We start from the raw sequence: 26,262 nt of genomic DNA, 5'->3' as shown, positions 1-26,262 counted from the left end.
ATGATATTAAGCAATGATTCCATAGGGTGAACCCTGATCATATTTTTCCATTGACTGGCAGCCACCGAGGTCAATGAAAGGCAAAGGCCAACCCAGACATGGAGAACCTCACCCTCCACAGCTCCATCTTGTATTATGAAGGACATGGGTTTTAAGAAGTACAGGAATGCAGTCTATCTCCCAGCACTAATGCAAGGCATCTTCTAATATGCTCCGTTTCTTTTCACTGATTATATGCAGAAGATGGATCCAAAGGCTGCTTGAGGGGAAAGCAACCATAAATTAAGCTGGCAGAAGAAACATTATGAGGCCATGTGTAACCATGGGGCAGTTAGAAAAGCAGGGAGTGGGCTTTCTGGACAAAAGAACAGGACGGTCTATGGTACACAGAGTATAGCCAGAGCTCAGGAGCCTTAATGCTGCCAGCAAGAATTTCCCCAAGGAATATTCTAGAAAGCACTGCCAGTCTAGCCCTTGCCCTTTCATCCTAATATAGTGGCTCCAACCATCAACTTTAAACCAATATCATATTGGTTTCCTAATATTTAAGACCTCTAGTACTGATGTTTAGAAGTGTAACTCAAGTTCATTTCCTGGTATCTTCTGACACTTGGATTTCTTTCAAGTTACAAAGAAGGAATGAGTCATGTTCTCTTAGAGACTGAGGAGCCACTTACAGAGGCTATTTTAAATTTTTCGAGTGACAAGGGTATTATTTAGTTCCCAGAAACAATAATTGACTAAATGCCTTCTTCAGGTCTGAAGGAGTTAATGCAACTTCCCAGAGTGAGCCTTCTCTCCCAGGTGTAATCTGATTTTAAATGGCAGAGGAGTGTCAGTGTGTTACAAAAACTGAAATCCCACCTCACAAAACCCTGCCTTAAAAAAGATATAAATTAGTGGGTGGTCATTTGCATTACAAAAGGATGCTTTGCCTTTCCAAAGGATTCCAATAAAGTTCATTCAAAAATCAGATTCCCATGGTATATGCGAAATGACGTGATTTGCCCAAATTTGATTTACATATGGGCCACATTGAGGAAACACAGCTGCACCAAAGCCTGAATTTGGTTAGCAGGTACCTCTTCACCATGATTTTGGTGGTTCACATACTCATTTCATCAGCACCTTGCCTCCAGGGTCACACAGTGAGGAGTAGACCTTAACATTTCTTTTCTTTTCTGAGACAGAGTCGAGCTCTGTTGCGCAGGCTGGAGTGCAGTGGCTCACTGCAACCTCCACCTCCCAGGTTCAAGCATTTCTCCTGCCTCCGCCACCCAAGTAGCTGGGATTACAGGTGTGCACCACCATGCCCGGCTAATTTTTTTTGTATTTTTAGTAGAGATGGGGTTTCGCCATGTTGGCCAGGCTGGTCTTGAACCCCTGACCTCAAGTGATCTGCCCATCTTGGCCTCCAAAAGTGCTGGGATTACACACATGAGCCACTGCGCGTGGCTGACCTTAAAATTTCTGACTCAGAATCCCCCACTCTAACAATAAAATTGCTTTGCTTTTACCTGACACCTTTCATCCAAAGCCTTCAAAGTGTTCAATTCTCATTTGCTATAAGTCTTCATAATTATGCTGAACAAGTCAGCAAGACAGCTGAGAATGTAAGCTTCCAAACTACCAGAGATGGGACAAAAGGTTTTTAAAAAAAATATTAGGACTACTGACAGGCAGAAAAATTAAAGGTCCACGGAAATGCAAAAGAAATACACTTAGGATATTTTTTGACAAAAAAAAATTTCATAGATCTTACTTTTTTTAATAGACTATTTTTCAGAGCAGTTTTAGGTTCCCAGCAAAATTAAGTAGAAATTAGAGAGTTCAGTTCCCACGGGCTCCCTGCCCCAACACAGGCTCAGCCTCCCCCACTATCAACATCAGGCAACAGATTGGTACATTTGTTACAATCGATGACCCTGCATTGACACATCATAACACACAAAGTCCATAGGATACATTAGGGCTCAATCTAGGTGCTGTACATTCTATGGGTTTTGTTTGACAAATATATAAGGGCATGTATCCACCATTGCAGTAGTATATGGAGTAGTTTCACTGCCTTAAAAATCCTCTCTGCTTCACTTATTCATCCCTTTATTCTCCCTACTTTTTCAGTTACAAAGAGGAAATATCCAAATCCCAGTTTAAATACAATAAACCATTTCTTTAAGAGAAGGGGGTCTCGCTATGTTGCCCAGGCTGGACTTGAACTCCTGGGCTCAAGGAATCCTCTTGCCTTGGTCTCCCTGGAGTAGCTGAGACTACAGGCACAGAACACCAAACATAACAAATCATTTTTATATATCTTATAAGAAAAAGAGACATATAGTGGAGAGAAGACAGAAGAACAGAAGGAAGAAAGAAATGAACTGAAGGACGTGTGTGCTGACAGAAAAAAGAGGCACACAGTACGGAGGGAAAGAGCCCCTGCCTACCAAGATGTGCATCATAATCTAATTGTTTTAAATGTCAGAGGCAAGACCTTCCATTTCAAAGCTCATAATTCATAAGCAATTCTCCCATACATTTGTTTTTAAATCCACGAAAGGTATAGATTATTTCAAATAAAAGAACAAAGATTCAGTATGTTCAAAATCAGAAAAATCATGACCAGAAATCCTTGCAATTTCAATGCAAATTAATTAGCTTTACTTGAAACTTAAGTCCCTCTAGTGATTCCTCTTCTTAATGGCAGCAAAAGAGAACTCCAGTATCAACAACCTGAGACACATTTCACATGCAACATGGCAGCTATCTTAATTTACAGTTCAGAAAATTCAGAGTAGGCAGTTATGCCTCCCCAAAATTATAAAGATAATATGAAATATATAGATATATGTGGATGTACAGGCAAATATCTAGTGTGAGAGTATATACATATATTCTTCAACACTTCGCTTTAAAGAAAACACATTATAATCAAAGTTTAGGGAATAACTAGATAGGAATGAAAAGCAAGTGGGAATTAAAGTCTCTAATCTCTAGCCCGTCCTAATTTTAATGATCTAGCAGGTAGAGAATCTGAGATATGCAAAGCACTAGGCAAGGAGCTGCAGGATTATAGGAAAAATTATCTTAATAATAATAATAGCTAATTATAGAGACCGTATGTTGTGTGTGCACACGCATGTGTGTCACATAAATCTAGAAATCCTGAAAGTATGGTTCTTATCTTGAACGCTACATTTTCTGTTTATAAAAATAATAATGTTCAGAGTAAAATAAATGAACAAATGTTTTTAAAGCAAAAATAAAATTTCCTCATAACATATTCCCACCATCCAAGATAGGCACTCATGCATTCATTTATTCATTCATTCATTCATTCATTTATTGAGATGGAGTCTCACTCTGTCGGCCAGACTGGAGTACAATGGCGCAATCTCGGCTCACTGCAAGCTCTACCTCCTGGGTTCACACCATTCTCCTGCCTCAGCCTCCTGAGTAGCTGGGACTACAGGCGCCCGCCACCATGCCTGGCTAATTTTTTGTATTTTTTTTAGTAGAGACAGGGTTTCACCGTGTTAGCCAGGATGGTCTCGATCTCCTGACCTCATAATCTGCCCGCCTCGGCCTCCCAAAGTGCTAGGATTACAGGCGTGAGTCACCGCACCCGGCCTTTTCTCTTTTTTTGAGACAGGGTCTCACTCTGTCACCCATGCTGGAGTGCAGTGGCACGATCATAGCTCACTGTAACCCCAAACTCCTGGGTTTAAGCAATCCTCTTGCCTCAGACTCACAAGTAGCTAGGACTACAGGCACGCACCACCATGCCCAGCTAATTTTATTATTGTTATTATTTTAAGAGACAGGGGTCTGGCTATGTTGCCCAGCCTGGTCTCGAACTCCTGGGCTCACATGACCCTCCTACCTTAGCCTCCTGAGTCACTAGGATTACAGGTGTGAGCCAGTGTGCCCATCCAGCACTCTTAATATTATACACACACATATATATTATATATACACATATGTTATCAACATACAACATCCTTTGGGAATGTTGTTTTGAATATAACAATAATACTAATAGCTACATTTATTTAGTGCTTCTCTATGTGCTAGGCATTGTTCTTCATGCTTCAATGTCTTATTTTACTCATACCTTACAACAACAACCCTCTGAGGTCAGGACTATCATTATATACATTTTACAGATGAAGAAAACGAGGCACAGAGCGATTAGGTAAGTAAATTCACATATATCATATATGTATTATTTTACAAAAATAGGATCACACTTTGCATGCCATTTCATAATGTAAATTTTTTACCACTGTCAATAATAAATATAGATGTCAGCCGGGTGTGGTGGCTCATGTCTGTAATCCCAGCACTTTGGGAGGCTGAGGTGGGCAGATCATTTGAGGTCAGGAGTTCGAGACCAGCCTGGCCAACATGGCAAAATCCCATCTCTACCAGAAATACAAAAATTAGCTGGGCATGGTAGTGCACTCCCAGCTACTAGGGAGGCTGAGGCAGGAGAACTGCTTGAACTCAGTGGGGGAAGGGTGCAGTGAGCAAAGATCATGCAGCTGCACTCCCGCCTGGGCAACAGAGTGTGAGAGAGGAGGTGAGAGAAAGAAAGAAGAAGGAAAGAAAAGAGAAGAGAAGAGGCTGGGCGCAGTGGCTCACGTCTGTAACCCCAGCACTTTGGAAGGCCGAGGCAGGTGGATCACGAGGTCAGGAGATCAAGACCATCCTGGCTAACATGGTGAAACCCCATCTCTACTAAAAATACAAAACAAAATTAGCCACGTGTGGTGGCGGGCGCCTGTAGTCCCAGCTACTCGGGAGGCTGAGGCAGGAGAATGGCATGAACCCGGGAGGCGGAGCTTGCAGTGAGCTGAGATCGCGCCACTGCACTCCAGCCTGGGGGACAGAGCGAGACTCCATCTCAAAAAAAAAAGAAAGAAAGAAAAAAGTCATTTTAAGGACTGCACAGTTTTCTGGTGTAAGAATGTATATATACATAGTTGCCCAAATCCTTACTTTTGAACATTTAGGTGAACTTTTTTGGGTGTTTTTGCTATTATAAACATCTTTGCAAGGCCCACAGATGTTCATGTTATTCTTCCAATGTTTACCAATGAGCAAAAGAGATCCCCCAAAAGTCAAACAGTCTGCCCAAGGTAACACAGATTGTCAGAAGAATTGCGGGGCCCTCTGGCACTGACTACTAAGCAATAGCTTTCTAGTCTCCTACCAGCCCCTTAAGGTATTTACATTCTAATACAATAGAGAAGCTATCAACAACTATTGTTAGGAGGCCTAATGAAATCAATCCTCTTTAAAATGAAAGTACTGACATCAATCCTGTCTAAAACCTAAGAACTAATGCACAGGCTGAAAAAATGCCTCCCCCCATCCTAATCCCTGGAACCTGCAAATGGTATATGGCCAAAGGGTCTTTACAGATGTGAAATAAATTGGCTGGGCGTGGTGGCTCACGCCTATAATCCCAGCACTTTAGGAGGCTGAGGCAGGCAGATCACCTGAGGTCAGGAGTTCGAGACCCACCTGACCAACATGGAGAAACCCCGTCTCTACTAAAAATACAAAATTAGCCAGGCATGATGGTGCATGCCTGTAATCCCAGCTACTCAGGAGGCTAAGGCAGAAGAATCGCTTGAACTCGAGAGGTGGTGGTTGCAGTGAGCTGAGATTGTGCCATTGCACTTCAGCCTGGGCAACAAGAGCGAAACTCCATCTCAAAAAAAACAAAACAAAATGAAATAAATTAAGGATCTTGAGATGACGAGCACATCCTGGATTATTGGGGGGGACCCTAAATGCCATCACAAGTATCTCGACAAGAAAGAGGCAGCGGGAGATCTGAAACAGACCAAGGAGGAGGCAATGTGACCACAGAGGCAGAGATTGGAGTGATGCAACCACAAGCCAAGGAATGCTTATAGCTACCAGAGCTGAAAGAGGCAATAAATGATCCTTTCCTAAAATCTCCTGAAGGAGTGAGGCCTAATGATACTTATTTCAGACGTCTGGCCTCTAGATCTGTTAGAGAACAAACTTGTTTTAGGCCACCCAATTTATGGTAATTTGTTACAGCAGCCACAGGAAGCCAATGCAACTAGTAAGAGGCTGTAAGTCTGCAGAAGGAGCAATTAGCTCCAAATATGGTGGCCATGGAGAAGATGGCCATTTGACCTAAGCCGCGAAGGACAGATAGGACTCCCTTTAGCAGGGAAGGGGTTGTAAGGGCATCCCTGGATGAGGAGTCAGCATGCACAAAGGTATGTAGGTGAGAAACTATAGAATGTGTTTGAAAAAGTGTGATGGTTCAATGTGGCCAGACTACGGGGCAAAGGAAGGGATGTGGTGGGAGAAGAAACTTCAAAGGTGGTATGGGCCTTACTGGTGGACATGAAGGGCCATGAAGGCCCCTCTAGGAAATCTGGGTGTTTATGGCAACGTGAAGCCAGTGCAGACAGAGTTGGCATTTTTATGGTTTTGGGTATTTTGTTAATCTCCCCCACCCTCCCAAGAGGTAGCAGAATGGCACAGTTTCTAGATATTTCAAGACAATAACTTTTTGCTTACCATCAAGGTGGTCAACTCTGACTTGTTTCAGCCCTCAGGGATGTGTGGACAAAACTCTAGCCAACTTATTCGTATTAGTCCATTTTCATACTCCTAATAAAGAACTGTCCGAGACTGGGTAATTTATAAAGGAAAGAGGTTTAATTGACTCACAGTTCAGCATTGATGGGGAGGCCTCAGGAAACTTACAATCATGGTAGAAGGCAAAGGAGAAGCAGGCACCCTCTTCACAGGGTGGCAGGATGGAGTGAGTGCAGGCAGGGGAAAGGTCAGACGTTTATAAAACCATCAGACACACATGAGACTCCTTCACTATCACCAGAACAGCACATGGGAAACTGCCCCCATGGTCCAATTACCTCCACTTGTTCCCACCATTGACGTGGGGATTATGGGGATTACAATTCAAGATGAGATTTTTGGGTTGGGACACAGCCAAACCATATCATCATTTCTCCAGGGAGGGGGCAAGAAACATGAAGGTGGGGTAGGCCTACTCAACAGCACCTGGTAACAACTGGAAGGATGCTGCTGCTCCCCCACGAGGCCCACTCCAGGTGCTCTGAAGTGTGCCTGGCCTCTGCCAAATGATAACCCCAATGAAGCAAAATCATGATTAAACTGAGCTGCAAGAACTTTATTTGACTCTCATGCAAAAGGTTTCACTTTTGAAAGATCTACTAAGTCAAAGGCCACTCTTTCCCAGTTAAACTCAGCAGAAAAAAACAGTGACATAAACTGGGCTCTGGGGTTATAATTACATAATTTCATAAACTTTTCATTTTTCTTTTAAATTTGAGACAAGGTCTCGCTCTGTCACCCAGGCTGGAGTACAATGGTGTACTCATAGTTCACCATAGCCTTGAAGTGGGTTCAAGTGATCCTCCTGCTTCAGCCTCCCGAGTAGCTGGAACCACAGGCCTGTGCCACCACACCTAGCTAACTCTTCATTCTGATTCCGTAATTCCAGATAGAACCTCCCCTTCTTTCAGATGGAACTAAATCCAAAGCCAGGACATTTTAGGGGACAACCTTGCCAGATGTGTAGCTCCACAACATTCCCTTGGCACCCAGGCCATTGGATTTCCAGAAAAGGCATCCAGCCATCACTAGCTCAGGCCTTTGGAATTTTCCATCCTTGGCTAAAGAAAAGGTTTAAAAAAAATAAACACAGTGATGGCTCTGTGCCACAAAGCACACTTCTTAGCCAAACAGAGGAGATAAAGAAGAGGTGAGAAAAAGATGAGAAGGGGAGAGAAGGAGTGTGGCCAGTCAAAGAATGGTTCCCTGGGCATGGTAGAAGGGAGAAGCCAAGGGGCTGGATCAGGCAGCCAGATCCACAGAAGAGTTTCCTGGTAGGTGGCAAGTGCAGAGGCGAACACCAGGAGCAGCAGTTGAGGAAAATCAGAATGAGGGGAAAGCAGCTAGAGAATAGTAGAAGGTGGAAAGGGAAAGACAGTAGCTTGCAAGAAAGAAAATGTAGTCAGTAAGAGGAAGCCAGTCCTAGTGGGGGCCGCTCTCATAGAAAGTCACAAGGGCTCAGAGTGGCAGCCTCTATGGCCACCATTCCTGTCAAGCAGGGTTTGCTGCCTTGAGAAACATGGGTCTGGCAGAGGCATGAGCTGTTGCTCCCCTTCTACCCTGGTAGAGGCTAGGATGGAAGAAAGGAGGGCAGGCAGACCTAGCACCTGAGTCCCTCTACCCTGGGCTCCCAACAGAAATCTGGCCCCTATGGGTATCTGATGGTCATGTGTCTCTGATCTCCATTGAAGTTGGAGAATGACTATGTTCCAACTATCCTATATGCTGAATGGCATACAAGTATTTTCTCAATTCCTTAACTACTGAATTATGCAAGTTGACAGTATATGCACTGTCTCCAGCCCCTGAATAAGTATCTACTCACCCCTTTGGTGCCAGACAAAACTGTTTCATTTATTAAGCACAATTTCTAAAGGACTTGATTTCTTCCTGTCTGAATCTAAAAATATACGGCTGCACTCATTAAATATTGTTAATATTTTAATCTCTGGTCTCTTGGTCTTTGTAATGGAAAAAAATACCTTCCTTTTGCCCCTTTTTAATCCTTCAGTTTCCTGAGATTAAGCCCTGGTCTTGCCTTCCACCATTCCCCCTACCTCCTTGTCCTAAGTAGGTTTGATCTGTTAAAAAGAAATCAGCGGAGCAGGGCATGGTGGCTCACGCTATAATCCCAGCATTTTGGGAGGCCAAGGCAGGTGGGTTGTCTGAGCTCAGGAGTTCGTGACCAGCCTGGGCAACACAGTGAAACCCTGTCTCTACGAAAATATACGCACGGCGGCGTGCACCTATAGTCACAGCTACTCAGGAGGCTGAGGCAGGAGAATCGCTTGAATCCCGGAGGCAGTGGTTGCAGTGAGCCAAGATGGCGCCACTGCACTCCAGCCTGGGCGACAGAGTGAGACAGTGAGACTCCTTCTCAAAAAAAAAAAAAAAAAAAAGAAAAGAAATAAGCGGAAATAGATTCTCTGCTTCTCTTCAAACAACAGTTCACAAGCATTTCCCTTGGGATTTGAGCATGCACTGAATGACGGTATCTGTCTTCTCCCTCAGTCAGGGGACCCATCTTCCACAGCTCAGCACAACTTTCTCTCTCTCTAGCTCACTCTCCAGCAACGCCCTCCTTTCTAGTTCCTTCTGCTGCATAACACAGCCCCAGAGGTTTCAGGGTTCCTAGGCGTCAACTCTGTCTTGAAGCTCGTTGACCTAACTTAGCACAGTACCCAGAAGCCTCAGTGAAGTTCAGCTGAGAGACAATAGAGAAAAGGAGAAACTCCAAAGCAGGAAGTAGTAAATCAGCAAAACAAAATAAGCCAGTTGAAGAGAATAAACCCACAATTTACAGAAAATGAACACCATTTTCTAAAAAAGACTTAAATAGTACTCCAGTTAATTAATATCCTTTCACATTTAATAAGTAGTAGATATTCATTGTAGATAAGTACATTCAAAAAATGGTATAACACAATCCCATTGAAAACATCTGAATATTTACCCTGAGATGGCTTATAAGGAGAATTGAAACTCTTTTCCTATTGAGGAGGAAAAAAAGAAAAAATAGAACATGAGAAAAGTGAAGATGGTGAATGTGTATTTTGTCTCTACAGATTTTCAAACAAAATCTGTGAGTTTCCCCAACCTTTTCTATAACGATTTTCAGTGCATTACAGCCAGGTCACTTAGCCAGAGGCCTGAAAAAAGATAGGCTGGGCCTGGGAGAAATATGGCTGTGGCCAATTAGAACCAATGTAAAAATAGGAAATGCAATCCACATCTACGGTAGAGTGCTTCTTCAGGACAGCAAAGCTCTGTGCCATCAGACCCATCATGGACATCATACTGGCCAGTGTGAGGAGGGCTGATGCAAATGTGACCAGCCAGGAAACTTTCGTGGTATGTGTCTCTAAGATGGCAGTGACTAGATGTGGTAGAGAGGGGAAGTTTCCATTTTTCTTTTAATTGAAATCATCATGAAACCAGAAAGAACTCAGAGACATTTTCCAGTCCTTCCTTCTGCTTCTCCAATCATGCGTTTTAGAAAGCCATTTCTGGGAAGGGATTCTGTGATTACCTTGAAAATGCAGAAGGACCATGCCCAGTCTAACTTGACCTTGAGGCTGGGCAAAGCATCTCTCTACACAGGACATATGAGAAGCATCTTGGGACTTATCGCCAAAGAGTTATTTTATGTGATGTGAAACCATTGCTTTCTCTTTTAAACACCTCCCCGCTGACCCCCTCGCCACACACATACGTCCGCACACCCCCACACATCCCTACCTTTTTGCTCTTTTCTTTAACTGAAGGTGGAAAATTCCATAGGCCTGAGCTGGCTAAATGCCCACAAAATGTCTGGCCAGCTTGTATCCTAAAACACCTCAAGTCTGAAAGCAGTGCCCACCATAAGAACTCCAGGCTCAGGGAGTCCTGTGTGGGTAAAGACATTTAGTTATGAAGAATTTAAGAAAACATGCAAATTGAAATTGCAGACTGCAGACCTGTATTGCTTTCTTTCAGCCAAAATTCGCAAAAGGGATTGTGCTTCCTCATTTGAATTCTATCAAGACTTCTGCACCTGGCTGTTTGCCAGATCCCTGTTCCTCCTCCACTGTAATGTCAGGACCTGTGTTGGGAACCCATCTGACCCCAGGATTCCATCATTCCTCAAACTTGGGTGACATCTTGCATGATAGGCAGAGTAATGGTTCCTCAATGATGGTCCCATCTTAATCTGTGGAACTTACCTGGCAAAGAGGACTTTGCAGGCATGATTAAATTAAGGGTTTGGAGACGGGGCAATTATCCTAGATTACCAAGGTGGAACCAAGGTCCTTATAAGTCAAAGAGGGAGGCAAGAGAATTGGTGTCAGAGAAGGAGATATAATGACAGAAGCAGTGTGAGACTGATAGGATGTGAGAAAGACTGGACCAGTCATTGTTGGTTTGAGGATGGAGGAAGAGGCCATGAGCCAAGGAATGTGGACATCCTCTAGAAGCTGGAAGAGACCAGGCAATGGATTCTCCCCTACAGCTTCTGGAGGAAGTGAGGCTTTTTGGACACCTTGGCTTTAGCTCAGTGAAACAATTTTGGCCTTCTGATCTCTAGAACTGGAATAAATCTGTGTTAAGATACTAAGTTTGTGGCAATTTGTTACAGTGGCAATAGGAAACTAACAGACCATAAAGCTAGTCCAGTCCTCAACAGGGCCACTTGCTGGACTGCATCATCCCAGGCACTTTGCCTCCTTTGAGTTCTCTAAGCAGAAACTCACCCCTCCAGGCCAGGTGCAGTGGCTCACGCCTATAATCCCAGCACTTTGGGAGGCCGAGGCAGGTGGAACACTTGAGGTCAGGAGTTCGGGACCAGCCTGACCAACATGGTAAAACCCCGTCTCTACTAAAAATACAAAAAATTAGCCAGGAGTGGTGGTGCACACCTGTAGTCCCAGCTACTCGGGAGGCTGAGGCAGGAGAAACACTTGAACACGGGAGGCAGAGGTTTCAGTGAGCCGAAATTGCGCCACTGCACTCCAGCCTGGGAAGACTCTGTCTCCAGAAAAAAAAAAAAAAAGAAAGAGAGAAACTCACCCCTTCAATCCACAGTTCCACTGTGCTGGGTTCAGTCATATGGTCCTGGTGAGGGTAAGGCATCCCTCCTCAGGAAGGCCAGCAACAAGACAAGAACTCACTCCTAGAGGAACTGAGCCATTAGCCAGAAAACTGAGGCAGGGGGTTAGCTATGGACAGGCTAGGGGAGCCCAGACAGAGATATAGTGAGTGAGACAATGACACAAGGGGGCAAGGAAGAAGACCCAAATCCAGTGACCGAAAATGGATTCTAAAGGCAGGGCAGAACCAGCAGCCTATGGACTTGAAGAACCTGGGCTCTGAGTATGAGATTCCCGGATGTCTCTGAGCCTGGGGCAGTACTGAGCAAAGGAAGCAGGGCAGGCAGGGAGAGGGAGCTGGGTTTGTTATTACAGAACTGAAGCGAGAAGCCTTATGGAATTTTCTTCTGGCTCTCCCGATGAGAATTCTGCCAGATCATTTGGAAGGGACAGACGGAGGCCAAGTTCCCTTGCAAGTGGTCATGTCGGTCACTAGGAGTAGAGGAGCAAGTCTCCCCAGGGTCAAGTTAGCAGGGAGGGCTTTCTTTGCTCCACAAGCTGTAGAGCATGCCATAAACACTCGGCTGGACACAACGAGAGCTACTGGCCCCTGTGAGCTTTCAAATAACGATTCAGTTCCATGTATGCACCGGTTGATTTAGAACCTTCTTGGACTTAAGTTCTTTCTTGGTGGGAAGGTAGGTACCTTGGAAGGTGGCATTCCCTCCTTCAGATCTCTAGGAAACTATTTAATGTACTGAAGCATTAGGAACGTGTTCACCTATGAAAGTAAACTGGCCATGCCAACAGCACTCTTCCATTCACACCATGAACACTGTGACAACAGGCCCTGCAAGGAATAAAGCTGGCAGTTTCTCAAGTGGGAAAACTAAACTATTAATATAAAAGGCATGGAGAGAAATATATATGTTGTTATTTTTGGACAGCACTCACCCCCTTGAAAAAAAATCATAAAAACAGTTCCATGAAAATGATCCCAGGTACTTCTGCAGAGCCAGTGTTCTGGATATTTTTTTTCCATATAGTTATTCAAATAGCAAAGTAAGGAAGAATGGCCAATTGCAAACAGTTCTCAAAATCCTTAGGCTTACTTTGGCAAGGAGAAATCTATACTGATCTTGCCCACATTTCTCAATAACAACCCCATCCCTCTTTTTTTTTTTTTTTTTTTGCCCTCACCTCCTACTTTCCCACTAAGGAGACCTAAGCTTGTTTAGAAATAAACACTGTTTCCCAGTAGAGCGAGATCATCACCAAAACCCCATAGAAAGAGCTTCCTCCACCTGATCGACTGTGGAATCTGGCATCCCTCTAGTGCTGCTTCACATGGTTACTCCAAAGGAATCAGGACACCTGGAGTTTATTACCTGCTCTGTCATTTCATTAATATAAATAACCCATGGCCTGCCCCACTGAAAACCATGCCTCTGTTTCCCCACTTACAGAAGAGGGGTGATGACTATGTGATATGTGTTTAGTAGTGACCTGTAGACCTATGAGGTCACAGATAGATATAACAGCATTTTTAACTCTTCTTAAGATTTCGGCTATAAAAAATCTCAAGGTCTTGTCATCATTTAAAAAATGGGCTGGGCACGGTGGCTCATGCCTGTAATTTCCAGCACCTTGGGAGGCCATGGTGGATGGATCACCTGAGGTCAGGAGTTCGAGACCAGTGTGGCCAACATGGTGAAACCCCGTCTCTACTAAAAATACAAAAATTAGCCGGGCACGGTGATGGGCTCCTGTAATCCCAGCTACTTGGGAGGCTGAAGCAGGAGGATCGCTTGAACGCAGGAGGCGGAGGTTGCAGTAAGCTGTGACTGCACCGCTGTACTCCAGCCTGGGTGACAGAGCAAGACTCTGTCTCCGGGGGGGAAAAAAAAAAAAGAAGTCTTATACAAAAGAATTCCCCAGCCTTCTGACACACTTCACCGAAACACTTCAAATAAAGATGTTCTGTCTCAGAGACTTGGAAGAACACTTGACTTCTCAGTTAAATCTTACCCAGTAAAATATTTCCAGTCATTAGGGAAAGCAATGCGATGGGAGAGCTGAAGTATCAGAATATCTTCTAACATTTCTTAGCAGCTTGAAACATATACACAATCCAACAGAAGTCAAGAAAGGCAAAAGCACATAACTTCCCATGAACAATAAACTCAATAGGCAATAAAAGTGGAGAAGAATGGCAGGAAATCATTAATAGCAAATTTAGGCACGATTGTGCGAGGCTGTACAGAGACAAAAGATGAACCACGTGGAGCTGGAGCAGTCGGCATGTTTTCCACTGTATTGACTCTGCTAGGAACCAGTGCGCAGTATTCTTTTCATTTTTTGGTAGAGATGGGGGTCTCACTCTGTTGCCCAGGCTGGTCTTGAACTCCTGGCCTCAAACAATCCTCCTGCCTCAGTCTGCCAAAATGCTGGGATTTTAGGCACTAGCCATCATGCCCAGCCCCACACTATCCTTAACAGAACTTATGCTGCTACCACAAAACCAGAATAGCCCAATATAAAAGAATAATTTCTCAAGAGAGCTTTAAGTTTTAAAGTTTCCTATTAAAAAGTATGCTTCTGAAATATAATTTTTTTGTTCTGTTTTTTTCAGACAGTCTCACTCTGTCACCCAGGCTGGAGTGCAGTGGCATGATCTCAGCTCACTGCAACCTCTGCCTCCCAGGTTCATGCGATTCTCATGCCTCAGCCTCCCAAGTAGCTGGGATTACAGGCGTGCACCACCATGCCCAGCTAATTTTTATATTTTTGGTAGAGACAGGGTTTCACCATGTTGGCCAGGCTGGTCTCAAACTCCTGACCTCAAGTGATCCACCCGCCTCGGCCTCCCAAAGTGCTGGGATTACAGGTGTGAGCCAAAGCGCTCAGCCCCAAAATAGAATTTTAAAAAAGTATTTGAATTTCAATATTCACTTTACTATTAAATGTGAGGATTAAGAGTGAAACTGATATCAATAAAGGTTTTTGGGTTTTGGGGGTTGTTTGTTTGTTTTGTTTTGTTTTGTTTTGAGACAGCGTCTCAGTCTGTCACCCAAGTTGGAGTACAGTGGCACAATCAAGGCTCACTACAGCCTCGAACTCCTGGGCTGAAGGAATCCTCCCACTTCAGTCTCTCAGGTAGCTGGACTACATGCATGTGCCACCATGCCTGGCTCATTTTTGTTTTAATTCTGTAAAGATGGGGGTCTCCCTGTATTTCCCAGGCTGGCCTGGAACTCCCAGGCTCAAGCAATCCTCCCAGCTCAGCCTCCCAAAGGGCTGGGATTACAGGTGTAAGCTAACGTGCCCGGCGTCAGCGAAGGTTTGAAAGGGAAAGGTAGGCATATCCAAGCTCTGTTTTTCCACACAGATCTCAATTCTCTTCTATTCACCCCTTTGCATAAATCACACTGAACAGGCTGGCATAAAGGTAAGTGCTTCTGCCAAAGGCCACAGGTACAGTTTCCCCAGTCTGGAGAGCCTTCCGGCCCAGGCACAGGACAGAGCGCTTCTCCCCACTTGAGGACCAGCCTTCCCACTCACTCATTAAACTGGTGTGAAGGTGGAAAATGCCAAAAACCCAGAACCCTTGCTCCCATCCACTACGCTTTTCGGTATGACTAAGTCAGACTGGAACGGGTATTGGCAAGAACCTCGTGCAGAGGGGTCTGCCGGCTTGTTCTTCCACGAAGGGTATGATTCTTGGCTCAGCCATGTGGCTCACCCCTTTGGGGCATCATCTGGAGCAAGGAATTAAAGCAAGGGTATCTGCTTCCTCTCTTCCAGTTAACTTTTCTGTCTGCTGACTTGTAATACATACACAAAAGACGTCTCTTGCCCACCATAAAGCCTGGGGATGATAATGCCAGCCAGCAGTCACCAGTACTTAACAATTGCCAAACCCCGCTCGAAGTGCTTTAAATAGTATACATTAATACTATAATAACTCATTCAAGGCTGGGCATGGTATCTCACGCCTGTAATCCCAGCACTTTGGGAGTCTGAGGCAAGCGGATCATTTGAGGTCAGGAGTTCGAGACCAACCTGATCAACATGGTGAAACCCTGTCTCTATACTAAAAACACAAAAATTAGCCGGGCGGTGGTGGTGCACACCTGTAGTCCCAGCTACTAGGGAGGCTGAGGTGGAAGGATCGCTTGAACCCAGAAGGCGGAGGTTACAGTGAACCAAGTTTGTGTCCCTGCACTCCAGCCTGGGTGACAGAGCGAGACCCCGTTTCAAAAAACAAAACAAAACAAACAAACAAAAAATAACTCATTCAAGCCTTTCAACAAGCTCCTGAGGGGGGTTACCACTGCCCAGGAAGGTTAAATAATTGGCCCAAGGTCATCTGCGGCTGAACTATGAACCTGGGCAGCATGCTTCCAGAGCCTACTCTCTTAACCACTTTGCTCTGAAGCACAAGCTTACAGGCAATGGCAGCTAACTGAGGCTGTCTCTTTGCTCCATTCAAGCTACTGCTCTGGGAGCGTCCAGGGTGGGGTCCTGCAAGGAATCAAAAAGGCATCTGGCTGTAGGCTGATATAAACGGCAGGCTAATGTTACCCACCAACTCCTCTGCATGTCTGATAAAAATTAAACCAAGAGGTGTAAATCTCAAAGAGAAACGTATTCTAAGTACCCTTAGGATTTACAGAAAAGAAGAAATGGCTCGCGCTATACCCTCATGTAGTTTTGGCCTCCCCTTCCATGATAAACAAATTCTTTAAAAAGACTAATAAACTTTCAACATGCCTTGCTGACAGTTCTACAGCTCAAGAGAAAGCACAATCAGGTGAATTACTCCTCTGAACTGAACAGCAAGGGTGGTTCTTGAAGTGGAGCATGGGAAAGTAGCAACCACTGCTTGCAATCCACAGAGGTCAAGTAAGAGAATGCCAAGATGAGTTAGTTACACAGGCACACTATATAGGAATTTCTCAGCCTGTTAGACATTACCATTTGCTCTCCACTTTCCATAAAAAGCCGGGGAAGCGGAGCAGGGTCTGTGGTCAAATAAATGTGGGAAATGCCACAGACAGAACAATGTTCATTAGTAAAGGCCTATTTAACCTTGTCAAACCCAAAAAGGACAAAAGTCTTGAAAAATGTTAAGGATCTCAAGAGAGAGCACTGGGGGTTGGGGTGGGGGTCGGAGATGGGGTGAAGACTGGGAAACCACTGACCACTGGCCTCCTATCTGGCTTCTATCTCCTCTAGGTTATTTGCATACCTCTAGTCTCCCTTAAAAGCAGGAACTATCCTATTAACTTCTTCCTGAGCACCTGAGCAGGAAGTCAACCCCTCATTGACCCCCTCCTCCTCTAGGGCAACTGCTGCTCAGACCCACCCCAGAGTGCGATCTGCCCAAGGAGTGAACTCACTTCCCATCCCCATTCTAACTGGAAGTCGGGGGCTGGCCTCCAGATCATTTCTCCACACCCTGCCTCCCACTTCCCTAATCACCCCCAAAGGTGCAAACCTCTTCAATCAGCTAATCTCACCTACAATCTCATCTCCGTCCACTCAGCCCTGGCCTTTTCCTGGCTCTTCCTCTCCTTCCTGAACCCACTTGAAACACTTCCCACCTCTGCCCTCAAGAACCCTAGTCCTTTGCCAAAAGACAGCCTTATATGCTCAGCCACCGTCTTGCTTAACTGTAACCTGGCTTTGCCCTGACAACCCTCTCAAATAGAAGTTGCTCATTTTCTTTTCCCTTCCCCTATCAACAAACTTGCTTTTCCTTCAGTTCACCCAAGCTGAGAAACCTCAAAATTATCTTGACTCCACCTCCGCTCTTCCTGTTTCTTCCTCCCCCTTCTCCTTCCCTTTTAAGAATCACCAAATCCTGTTGATTTTCTCAGCACAATATTTCTTATGTCTTCTCCCTTATCTCCATTGTAATTGCCTCAGTTAAAAGCCTTTGTTCGCCTGGCACAGTGGCTCAGGCCTATAATCCCGGCACTTTGGGAGGCCGAGGTGGGTGGATCACCTGAGGTCAGGAGTTCGAGACCACCCTGGCCAACATGGTAAAACCCTGCCTCTACTAAAAATACAAAAAATTATCTGGGACATGGTGGCACGTACCTGTAATCCCAGCTACTTGGGAGGCTGAGGCAGGAGAATCGCTTGAACCCAGGAGGCAGAGGTTGCAGTGAGCTGAGATCAAGCCATTGCAAACCAGCCTGGGCGACAAGAGTGAAACTCCATCTCAAAAAAAAAAGCCTTTGTTATCTCTCTCCAGAACTATATTAACGTATTTTAAGTCATTTCCTGGCCTCCAGGCTCTTCTCCCAAAAATGAGTCCATCGTACCCAAGGTTGGCAGTGTATTTTCACAAAACACCTAAGAATCTACTGCACTCCAGGCACTGTGTGAGGGGCTGGGCTGGGAATAAAAATGCATACACAGCCCCTGGCTTCTTGGCTCACACCCAGAATTGATACAAAACATTGCCCCCTCCCCGACTATATTCAGTGGCAGATCCTTCTGGAATACTGTTTGGTTTTTTTTCACCAGATCTCTTTTTTTAACCTTCATGAATCACTTATACATTAGAAACTTTCCATATGTTACCTTCGTTATTCCCAAGAACTCCACAAGGGAGGTACTACTATTTATCCCCATTTCACAGATAAGGAAAATGAGACCAGGTTACTTGCCTCTGTTCACAATTCAGGCAGGTGACAGATGTTGGATTCAAGACCAGATCTGATCCTCTAGCTTATGCTCTGTCTCTCACATCTTAAAGTAGGACACAGAAAACTTGGAAAAGAGCCCAAACAGGATGACCATGATATGCAGAATCTTGAAAGCAAGTCATGTGGGGAACAAAGGAAAGAAATGAAGCCTCTTTGGCCTTGTGAAGAGTGAATTTAAAAATGACATGGTGGCTGTCTCTAAATATTTGAGAGGTTGTTATGCGAAAGAGGAAGGAAGCAATCATGTGTGGCTCCAACAGCAGAGCTAGGTCTAGCCCATGGTGAAATTTACACAGTAAATTTCGACCCAAGAACCTTTTCTAACATAGCCCTCTAACAGGCAGGGGTGTTTAAGGAGAAGCTAAATAATCATTTGTCAGGGGTGGGTGGAAAGGACATTCCTGCCTTGAGTGGACAAACGGTCTAGATGAGTGTTTCTGGGCACATAAGAATTACCTGGGGTCATTTAAAAGGATACAGATGCAGGCCCCACCCCAGACGTAGCAAAACAGAATCTTGGGGGATGGAGACTGTATTGCAAGAATCACATATGAGGAAATAAGTCTGTAAGAAGATTCATTCAAGCCTCAATAGAAGAACTATGAAAGGCCAATCAACATGAAAAACTGTTCAACTTTAAGGGTAATCAAAGAAATGCAAATTAGAACAGTGATGTACCATTTATTTCCTATCAAACTGCAAAAAATTTTAAAATACTACTAACAAGCGTTGGCATGGGAGAGAGAAAATGAACACCCTCACACTCTCCTGGTAAAAAAATAAACTGAAGCTACTTTCTGTAGAGCAATTTAACAGTACATAAGAGGAATTTTTAATACTAAAAATGTATACAGTGTAATCTTTGAGCAAGCAAGTCCACTGCTAGAATTTATCCTAAGGGAACAATCTGGCAATTTTGAAAATGCCTTCTCAAAGACATTCACTCAGGTACTGATGGCAATGCTCTATATCTGCACTGTCCAATATAGTAGCCACTAGCCATATGTGGCTATTGAGCACTTGAACTGTGGCAAGTGAAATTTGGAAACTGATTATTATTATTACTTTTTTTTGAGTCGGAGTCTTGCTCTGTCACCTAGGCTGGAGTGCAGTGATGGGATCTCAGATCACCGCAACCTCTACCTCCTGGGTTCAAGCAATTCTCCTGCCTCAGCCTCCTGAATAGCTGGGACTACAGGCATGCACCATGACACTTGGCTAATTTTTGTATTTTTTTTACGTAGAGACGGGGTTGTGTCATGTTGGCCAGGCTGGTCTCGAACTCCTGTCCTCAGGTGATATGCCTGCCTAAGCCTCCCAAAGTACTGAGATTATAGGCGTGAGCCACCGCACCTGGGTATGATTACTTTTAATTAATTTAAATTTAAAAGTAAAGAAAGACATATAGCTATTTACCTTTATAGTTCATGTTTATAACAGCACAAAATTAGAAAAATTATCAAAATATCAAACAATAAATGATAATTACCTGTGATACACCCATAATGAAAATTTAGGCAGTCATTAAATATGATTATATAGATTTGTATTTATTGACGTCAAAAAATGTTAATAAGATACTGATAAATGAAAAAAAATTATTTAAAGGTTGTGCGGCCAAGGGAAGCGGCTCATGCCTGTAATCCCAGCACTTTGAGAGGCCGAGGTGGGTGGATCACGAGGTCAGGAGATAGAGGCCATCGTGGCTATCACGGTGAAACCCCGTCTCTACTAAAAATACAAAAAAATTAGCCGGGTGAGGTGGCGGGCGCCTGTAGTCCCAGCTACTCGGGAGGCTGAGGCAGGAGAATGGCGTGAACCCGAGAGGTGGAGCTTGCAGTGAGCGGAGATCACCACTGCACTCCAGTCTGGGCAACAGAGGGAGCCTCCGTCTAAAAAAAAAAAAAAAAAAAGCAATGAAAGCTTAAATAACAAAGGTTCACTGACGATCAGAATAGAAAAAGACTCAATCCAGAGAATTTTTTAACATGTTAGTCTTAGAAAACAAATTTTCCTATTTGGTACTTAAACAAGGGTTCAGCAAGGAGGCCTCTCTGGCTTCACAGCAACCTGCACCGGTCTTTTGTACAGATCCTGGTGGACTGGCTTGCTCTGGGCCCTACTAACCTCCAGTAGCGAGACTATTTTATGTTTAGGTGCCAATACTCTGGTTAACTTTCCTGACCCTCAGTTTATTGAGAGCTTAGTTCACTGAGAGCCTCTGAACTGAAAAGGCTTGGTCAAGAAGCCCAAGTTGAAACCGGCTTTTATTCTGTATTGTTCTCACCTCCTTACAGATGAGGCTGTGGGTTTTGTCCTATATTACCTACTTTCCACAAATTCCCTTGGGAAGAGTGAGCAGAGGAGTGGTTCCGTTGTCAGTGCTTCCCTAAATGCAAACATAACAAACATTCCATGCTAAGGTAGTTGTGAGCAGCGGGTTGGGGGAGTCAACAGCTGCAGACGCTTTTCAGCCATTCTCAGCTTCTGGAGAGCTTTTCTCTACTGGAGCTACTGAACGAAATCTGGCTGATGCCAGCCAGGGGACGCTGCGTGCATTACGGCGCCTGCAAGGGCTACAACCCCTAATATCTAGCAACTCTTTCCCGATCCTTTGGCGCACAAGGAATTGAGGGTAAGCTCAGCAGTAAACAGTATTTAAACAGCTACTAGGCGACTCTTCCAGGCTGATAAAGTGGCTTCTCTAAAGGGCAGCCATCATACAACATGTTTAGCAAAATGCCTTTGTTCCCCTGCGGCACCAGTAGCTACATCCTGAATTACCACAAAATCAATTTAAAAATTTAAAACTCTGCATTTTAAACATGTATATATGTAAACACTTCTCTCTTAATCACAGACACTCTCAGGTTATAATGTTTCTCCTCAATCCCCTCTTGAGAAATCTCTCAATGATGATTCTGTAATTATCCCTTTCCCTGGGTTAAAACTGACCTTCGTAAAAATGCTGAACTTACAGGAAAATGCAGTAACAGTGGTACAGTCTCTCTGTCTGCTTTATTATGTAGTTAGTTAATACATTCGTGGAAGTACTAATAACTGAGTAACAGTTTGAATGTGCAACAACATGCTATATATATAGCCCAGGCCCAGCCTTCTGAATTTTTCGAACAGTGAGGAAACACTGAATGAAATTAGCAATGGGCCAATAAGGGTGTAATTCTAAAATCCTCAAAAAAAAAAAAAAAAAAAAAAACACCTAAACAGGAAATACTGTATATTTGTACAGCTTGGTGGGTTTTCCACGTTCTAACAAGAGATACACCAGAGGAAAGCTTGACTTGCTGCGGTAATGGCTCTATCTCATATTGAAGCCCCAACGTGAGTATCTTGGGTTTATAGCACAAGTGTAAATCCTACCTCAGCTGTCCCTTAAAAGAATCAGAAGTTATGGCAGCAGCTGCAACATGGTCCCCTCACTCTCCAGCCACTCGTGGTTTTACTAACTTTGGTTAACAGCTCTTTGTGAGAGAGAGTCATTTAGGAGCATACACTCCATGTAAGAACTATTTCCTTATTTTTTCATTGACTAAACTGCTTACAAATAGCATTCGCTAAGGCTCTATGAAGAATCTAAAGTTGATTTGTGTGCCTAATCTGGGTGTCCTATTGACAAAGACATTCCCATACACACAACCAACCCAGATTGTAACTAATGAAAACAAATGAAGAAAAAGATCATTTGCATTCTCGTAATTATAGAGCATCTAGCATTGTATCTGGCACGTTGTAAGGGCTCAATAGATATTCATTGAGTTAGATTACTAGAATCTGTTCTGCCTCACTCCCAAAATCTCAATGTTTCACATACTAGAGTAATGAGTAAATATTCCTCTGCATTGCCTGGTGTAAATGGTAAAAATCAATGGCCTTGGTCCCAAGTAAGCTGGGCTGACAAGGGAACCATGGCCACTGCCAGCGTCTCCTAGAAGAGACTTCTGCCAGTAACAGTTTTTTTCTGCTTTGCCATAGAATCAATGGTTAGGAAGGAGCCGCTGAATCTGCAATGCACAAAATTCTTTTGAAAACCTAAAAACATGGGAAAGAACGCTAATGTTAACTTTTTGCTGCTAGGGTGGCAGGTCAAGCGCTGATCAAATCCCAGTGGAAGTTTTCTTAGTCCCATTTATTCTCTTGAGAAATCTGTCTACCTACGACTTTCTTCGCGTGTTGTGGTAGAAGGCCGCCAACCCTGCTCAAGGAAGTTTTATTGTTGTTGTTGTTGTTGTTTTGTTTTTGTTTTTTTCTCCGAATTTAGGAAAGTGTTCTCTGCTAGGTAGATTGAATCACTTGTTAACAATCGCCCAAGATGAGAGCCCTGGTATAAATGCTCTGCACACAGCTTGCCTTCCTCTCTTAACTGGCTGTGGTGACAGGCAAGGCTCCAATCTGACCTCAACAGGTCCTCACTCCAAAATCAGACTGAAACACACAATAAGCCAAGTCCATTAAAATAACATTAAAGGTCTGGATTTAGCTCCACTAAACAGCAGAATTAAACTTTCAAGGGTCCAGCCACAATAAAGAGATTTCTTTAAAGTCATTTAGGGTTGCACAGTTGTAGCTATTAGGGATCAGATCTTTATCTCAAAGGTACATAGTTTACCTTTGATTCTCCTCCAGAACTCCCACCAATGTCAACTTTCTCCACTGTTGGGATCAAGCCCCTGGCCTCCCTTTAATGTTGGGTTTTATTGCTGATTCTACAAGATCAACAGAAAAATTACAAGGAAAAGCTGTGAAGTTCCCTTCCGATGACAAGTTGTTTTAACAAAAAGCCCTCTCTTAAACGGTGAAACTTAAACACAGTAAACGACTCGCTGTAAAATGGAGCTGAGGGAGACAAAAACAAACAAAAACAAAAACAACAACAAAAAACAAAGTAACAAAACAAACACAAATTAATCAGTCCGATATCTTATTCAGGGTTTGTTCGCTTGTCCAGGAAACTGGCAACGAGTGTCTTGAAAACAAGAGAAGGGGCAAGTGCCAGTTAGCACCCTTTCGCCTTTCTCCGGAGTCAGACAATCCGGGTAAGGCTGAGGGTGCTCTGGGAGGGTTCCCAGGGAGTCAGCGCGCTTTCGAATCCCCATCCCCCAGTACCGAGCTGGGGAGCTCTGACCCCAGGTCCTCCATCCCTGGACTGACACACCCAGTCTCCCCCCAAATCCCCACGGCACCTTCCCCTTGCCTCTGGAGCGCTCGCGGGTCCCCGAGGGACACCCTCTCCCTGCGGTAGATGACCCCGCGCCCACTCTGTCGTGGAACCCCGTTGTTTCTAATGCCCTCCCTCCGCAGCAGCACCCCTTCAAAACCCATCGCCACCCTCTCTCTCCCCAGTTGCAGGAGGAAGTCGCTCTGCTTCCTCTGTTCTCACCGCCCGCCCGAGCTTGGGCGCCCGGGGCTTTCTGGGTGGGGTTCTTTTTTGTGTACACGGTGTGTGTGTGTGCGCGCGAGAGTGTGTGTGCCAAACGCTCATCGCATCCTTCCGCCTAGGCTGCCTCAGGTGCTCGCAGGAGGCGATCGGGATCTCGTTCTGCCCCTATCCCCGGCTCTTTGTGCGGAGTCCAGAGCAGCGTGAGGTCAGCTCTTTAGCTCACACCCCCGGCCCCGACACCGGGTGGGAGCCCCCGCCTCCCCCTCCGCCTCCTCCGCAGCCGTCCGAGCCCGGCTTTGATAGTCCGCTTCCATCCCGGCGCACGCCTCCGCCGTGCCGGGCGGCCGGAGCGCTGTCAGCGGGCGCCTGGGACTCGGACCCCGGCCGGCGGCTACCGGTGCGAAAACTTACTGGAGCGGAGAAAGAGAGCGCGCAGCGCACCGGGCGGCCGCACTGGCGCCGTTCCTGCCCCTTCCCGCGTCGCTCCCGCCTGGAGCGCGTCCCCCGGGATGCCCCGTCCCCCGGCCACTCACCAGCACCACGGAGCCCCGCACGGCCTCAGACACGCTCTGCCGGAGCTCAGCCGCCGTGCCAGGCTTGCTGAGCCGTTTGGTGAATTTGCGCACTTCGGCCATGGCAGCGGCAGCGGGCGAGTCTCGGCGGGCTGGCCGACCTCGGCTGGCGGACGAGCGGGCGGACTCACTGCCCCGGCCCGCGGCGGCCGCGGCCGCTGCTGCTCCCTCTGTTTACTCGCCGGCCGGCCAGCCACATCGCAGCTCGGCGGCGGCGCGGCTCACGCTGCTCCTCCCTCCCACCTCCCACCCGCTGCTCCTCCCTCGTTCTCTCCTTCCCTCCTTTTCTCGCTCGCTTCGCCCGCTCACTGTCCTGCCCCACCGCGTCGGCGGCGGCAGCTCCCTCCCCTAGAGGGCCCGAGCTCCGATCGCCACCAGCCGAAGCAGGAGGGTGTGTCCGATGGGGAAGGGTGTGTAGAGGGGGAGGGAGAACTGGAGGTGGGGGTGAGGGTCACGAGGGAAGAGGGGGGAAGTGGCTACCGCTCGGGCTCCGCCCGCAGCTGATGTTGCTGGTGCAGCCGCATCCGGGAGGGGAGATCTGGGCTGCTTCTTTTTTTTCCGCTTGAGTGGGGCGGGCGGGGCGGGGTGGGGTGGGGGAACAGAGAGGGGTGATGAAATGTCTCCAAGAGTGGGGCGTGCTCTACCCTAGTGCTCCTCTCCCGCCTCGAAGCTGCAATGCCCGCAGGAGGGCTGGAGAACTCTCATGTCCCCCCACCCCGCAAGCCCCCAGGGCCCAGGCGGCTAGGGGCTGGAAAACAACGTGGAGCAGCCGCCTTTTGTGTGCTCTGTGGGGAAGGGTCGCACCAATGTCGAAGGACATACAGCGGCTTTCCAGCGTGAGCGGCTCGCCTGGGTCCCCCTCCTCGCCCACACCGTTTTCCTACCCAGTTAGTTCACCTAACTAGGGGCAACACTGGGGAGAGAGCATGCTTCTGGAAATGGGAACTTATTGTGGCGGCACCCCTCGCTCCGTGCCCCACGGGCGAGAGCTGGATGGTGGGGCCTGAGCCTGTGGCAGGTGGTCCCTAGGTCAGCACTGACTGCGCCAGGAGTGGGGTGGGGGTGGGGTGGCATTAGGAAGGCCATCTCCCTGGGTTTGGAGGACTTACCAATCTTCTAGTAGCTTTTACAAGTGCCCTGCACTCACCTCTCCATTTCCTATTCATCTCCTTACCCTTTTCAGCTTCCAAGAAATTGTTTTTCCAAGAATCAAAGAACATCTCATAACAGGGTATAAAAGGAACATGCTTAAGACAGAAATAGGGACGTGAATCTTGAAGTACTAGTGACCCTGTCAGACCTCCTGAAGTGCAGAGTGAAAGGCTCCACTGATGATGGCAGTTTTCTATCTGGTTATTTCATTTGTTGAGAGTTTGGAAATGGCCCTCAGTCTGGGGGATGGAGCAGCCCTTCTGAAAGCAGGCCTACCACCACCCATAGGGCACTTTCCCCACCCTCAGAGACCAAACAGCCTTTTAGGGGACTTTATTATGGAAACAAGCGCATGCGTGGTGATGGTTTCTTTGAACCCAGAAAAGGCCAAGTGTCTTCGCAGTAAGCCTATTTCAGTCATCACATCAGTCTCAATAAAGCATATGTGGAGGCTCCTAGAGGGCCTGGGACCTGGAAGTCCTCTAAAGACATTCTGTCACAAATCTTAGTTTTGCACAGTATGTGTAAAATTTGTTAATTGTTGCACATAGGCAGATCTCCAAGAATTCATACCCTCTATTCCATAAATGCCTGTGTGGCTCATGCTGTTTGTTACTGCCACAATAGCTATAACACTTTTTGCTTGCGAAGAGAGCCCAGATTCACTTCAGGTATAGGGCAGAGCCACAGGGTTTGGGGAAGGCAGG

The 26,262-nt window shown here is 45.8% G+C and overlaps 1 protein-coding gene across 3 annotated transcripts in view; it reads right to left on the bottom strand.

The window, feature by feature from the left end:
* The window catches only part of DOCK11 (dedicator of cytokinesis 11), a 189,516-nt gene extending 164,884 nt beyond the window's left edge, over positions 1–24,632 (bottom strand). Inside the window, exons 1-2 of one of the 3 annotated variants that reach the window (XM_050776083.1) lie at positions 24,365–24,431; positions 23,061–23,157 (exon numbers count right to left, since the gene is read on the bottom strand). Coding sequence is in view for 2 of the 3 variants with exons in the window: in XM_050776082.1 (XP_050632039.1) it covers positions 24,365–24,466 (102 nt within the window). In the remaining variant the exon portion in view is untranslated. Of the gene's footprint in view, positions 1–23,060; positions 23,158–24,364 lie in introns of all 3 variants that reach the window. The other 2 variants (XM_050776082.1, XM_050776081.1) reach the window with 2 other exon arrangements.
* Positions 24,633–26,262: the final 1,630 nt, after the last annotated feature.

Source organism: Macaca thibetana, chromosome X, assembly GCF_024542745.1.
Source record: "Macaca thibetana thibetana isolate TM-01 chromosome X, ASM2454274v1, whole genome shotgun sequence".
NCBI classification, from domain to species: Eukaryota; Metazoa; Chordata; class Mammalia; order Primates; family Cercopithecidae; genus Macaca; species Macaca thibetana.
Note: the sequence above shows the minus strand (reverse complement) of the source record. Positions and strands in the feature narration are given on the sequence as shown.